The sequence below is a fragment of the Sebastes umbrosus genome, unplaced genomic scaffold (genome assembly GCF_015220745.1).
Source record: "Sebastes umbrosus isolate fSebUmb1 unplaced genomic scaffold, fSebUmb1.pri scaffold_77_arrow_ctg1, whole genome shotgun sequence".
In the NCBI taxonomy this organism is placed as follows: Eukaryota; Metazoa; Chordata; class Actinopteri; order Perciformes; family Sebastidae; genus Sebastes; species Sebastes umbrosus.
Window position 1 is genome coordinate 120,001 of NW_023618538.1, and position 2,500 is coordinate 122,500.

Consider the following 2,500-nt stretch of genomic DNA (forward strand, 5'->3'; position numbering starts at 1 on the left):
GGGGGCAGCAGCAGCTCAGCTGAGGTCCAGGGAGCTGAACATCTGGCGGAGCTCCTGCAGGTGACCCCCACCCAGCTGAAGGAGGGGGGGGAGGAAGGTGAGGGGGGGGAGGGGGGTGATGGGGGGGTCTGTTTGGTCCATGTGAACTCCATTGAACCTGTCTCTCTGTGTGATTCCAGATGCATTGTGGGATGCGTTGGGGGGGAAGGAGGACTACTGTCGGTCCCCCCGCCTGAACAACATGGAGGCTCATCCTCCTCGTCTCTTCGCCTGCTCCAACAAGACCGGGACATTCCAGGTGAGACACGTCTCACTGAGGACAACCGTTAGACAGCTAGCTGCTAACCTGCTAACCTGCTAACCCTGAGAACATCACCTGTGTGTGTCCAGATGTGAACATCACCTGTGTGTGTGTGTGTGTTCAGATGGAGGAGATTCCAGGTGAGCTGACGCAGGATGACCTCGCTCCTGATGATGTCATGATCTTGGATACCTGGGACCAGGTGAGTCTCCGGCCATCACCATGGTAACATGTCCCACCTCTGTCCTCTTTGTCTCCTCACTTCCTGTCTCCTGGGCTTCCTGTGTCCTCCTGCAGGTGTTTGTTTGGATCGGTGACGAGGCTCACGAGGACGAGAAGACGGAGGCGTCGGCGTCAGGTGAGACACAGACAGACAAAACCTGCGCACATAATCACCAGGCGCGTGCACGTGATACAAGCACCTGGTCCAGGTGGTTCAGGATGCTAACAGCTAACTGCTAACATTGTGTGCAGCGGTCCAGTACCTGGAGAGCGACCCGGCTGACAGAGACCCCGGTACTCCGACCGTGAAGGTGAAACAGGGATTCGAACCGCCGACCTTCACCGGCTGGTTCCTGGGCTGGAACCACGAAGCAGCGTGACATCACTTCCTGTTTACACTTGACTGAGTCTCACTGCTCTGCTCTCATCAATAAAACCTGTCTACCTACACACCTGTCTGTCTGTCTGTGTGTGTGTGTGTCACTCATCGCCATAGCAACAGATTGATAGTGTAATAGTTTATTGGAGCATCTCTTTATAATAAATAACAAGAACAGAGACAGAAGCCACAGTAGAGTCCAGTAGAGTCCAGTACAGTTCAGTAGAGTCCAGTACAGTTCAGTACAGTTCAGTAGAGTCCAGTACAGTTCAGTAGAGTCCAGTACAGTTCAGTACAGTTCAGTAGAGTCCAGTAGAGTCCAGTAGAGTCTAGTACAGTTCAGTAGAGTTCAGTAGAGTCCAGTACAGTTCAGTACAGTTCAGTAGAGTCCAGTACAGTTCAGTAGAGTCCAGTAGAGTCCAGTACAGTCCAGTAGAGTTCAGTACAGTTCAGTAGAGTCCAGTAGAGTTCAGTACAGTTCAGTAGAATCCAGTAGAGTCCAGTACAGTTCAGTAGAGTCCAGTAGAGTTCAGTACAGTTCAGTAGAGTCCAGTAGAGTTCAGTACAGTTCAGTAGAATCCAGTAGAGTCCAGTAGAGTTCAGTACAGTCCAGTAGAGTACAGTACAGTTCAGTAGAATCCAGTAGAGTCCAGTAGAGTTCAGTACAGTCCAGTAGAGTTCAGTACAGTTCAGTAGAATCCAGTAGAGTTCTGTAGAGTCATTAGAGTTCAGTAGAGTCCAGTACAGTTCAGTAGAGTCCAGTAGAGTCCAGTAGAGTCCAGTACAGTTCAGTAGAGTCCAGTAGAGTCCATTAGACTTCAGTAGAATCCAGTAGAGTTCAGTAGAGTCCATTAGAGTTCAGTAGAATCCATTAGAGTTCAGTAGAGTCCATTAGACTTCAGTAGAATCCAGTAGAGTCCATTAGAGTTCAGTAGAGTCCAGTACAGTTCAGTAGATTTTAGTAGAGTCCAGTAGAATCCATTAGAGTCAAGTACAGTTCAGTAGAGTTCAGTAGAATCCAGTAGAGTTCTGTAGAGTCCATTAGGTTCAGTAGAATCCAGTAGAGTAAATTAGAGTCCAATAGAGTTCAGTAGAGTCCAGGACAGTTCAGTAGAGTCCAGTAGAGTCCAGGACAGTTCAGTAGAGTCCAGGACAGTTCAGTAGAATCCAGTAGAATCCAGTAAAGTCCATTAGGGTTCAGTAGAATCCAGTAGAGTCACTTAGAGTTCAGTAGAGTCCAGGACAGTTCAGTAGAGTCCAGTAGAGTCCATTAGGGTTCAGTAGAATACAGTAGAGTAAATTAGAGTCCAATAGAGTCCAGGACAGTCCAGTAGAGTCCAGGACAGTTCAGTAGAGTCCAGGACAGCAGACGTGTGTGTGTTCACAAACTATTCATCATGATTTAAAGTTTTTACTGTTTTACAATAGAATCTGATGTTTACATTAAAATCAGTAAATTCTCTGAAACACAAACTAACGTGGAACTCTCTGAACTACGCTAACAGCTCCCCCCGCTTACAGTCTTTGTGCTAAGCTAGGCTAACCTGGACCTGATCGCACTCTGGGGATCATGAGACAAAAGTGTTGGACTGTTCCTT

General features: G+C 48.0%; 2 protein-coding genes across 5 annotated transcripts in view; one reads left to right on the forward strand and one right to left on the reverse strand.

Annotated features, from left to right (window-relative positions):
• Positions 1–975, forward strand: part of LOC119484483 (gelsolin-like) — a 16,556-nt gene extending 15,581 nt beyond the window's left edge. For all 4 annotated transcript variants that reach the window (XM_037763311.1, XM_037763312.1, XM_037763314.1 and 1 more), the window contains 5 exons: positions 1–97; positions 180–298; positions 426–503; positions 599–659; positions 776–975. The exon at positions 1–97 is cut by the window's left edge and continues 78 nt beyond it. In XM_037763311.1, coding sequence (XP_037619239.1) covers positions 1–97; positions 180–298; positions 426–503; positions 599–659; positions 776–903 — 483 coding nt within the window. In that variant the 3' untranslated portion in view covers positions 904–975. The remainder of the gene's footprint in view (positions 98–179; positions 299–425; positions 504–598; positions 660–775) is intronic.
• A 667-nt stretch (positions 976–1,642) lies between these two features.
• LOC119484475 (disabled homolog 2-interacting protein-like) overlaps positions 1,643–2,500 on the reverse strand; it is a 26,206-nt gene continuing 25,348 nt past the window's right edge. The window contains 1 exon segment of the mRNA XM_037763296.1: positions 1,643–2,500. This exon segment is cut by the window's right edge and continues 1,055 nt beyond it. The gene's annotated coding sequence lies outside the window, so the exon portion shown is untranslated.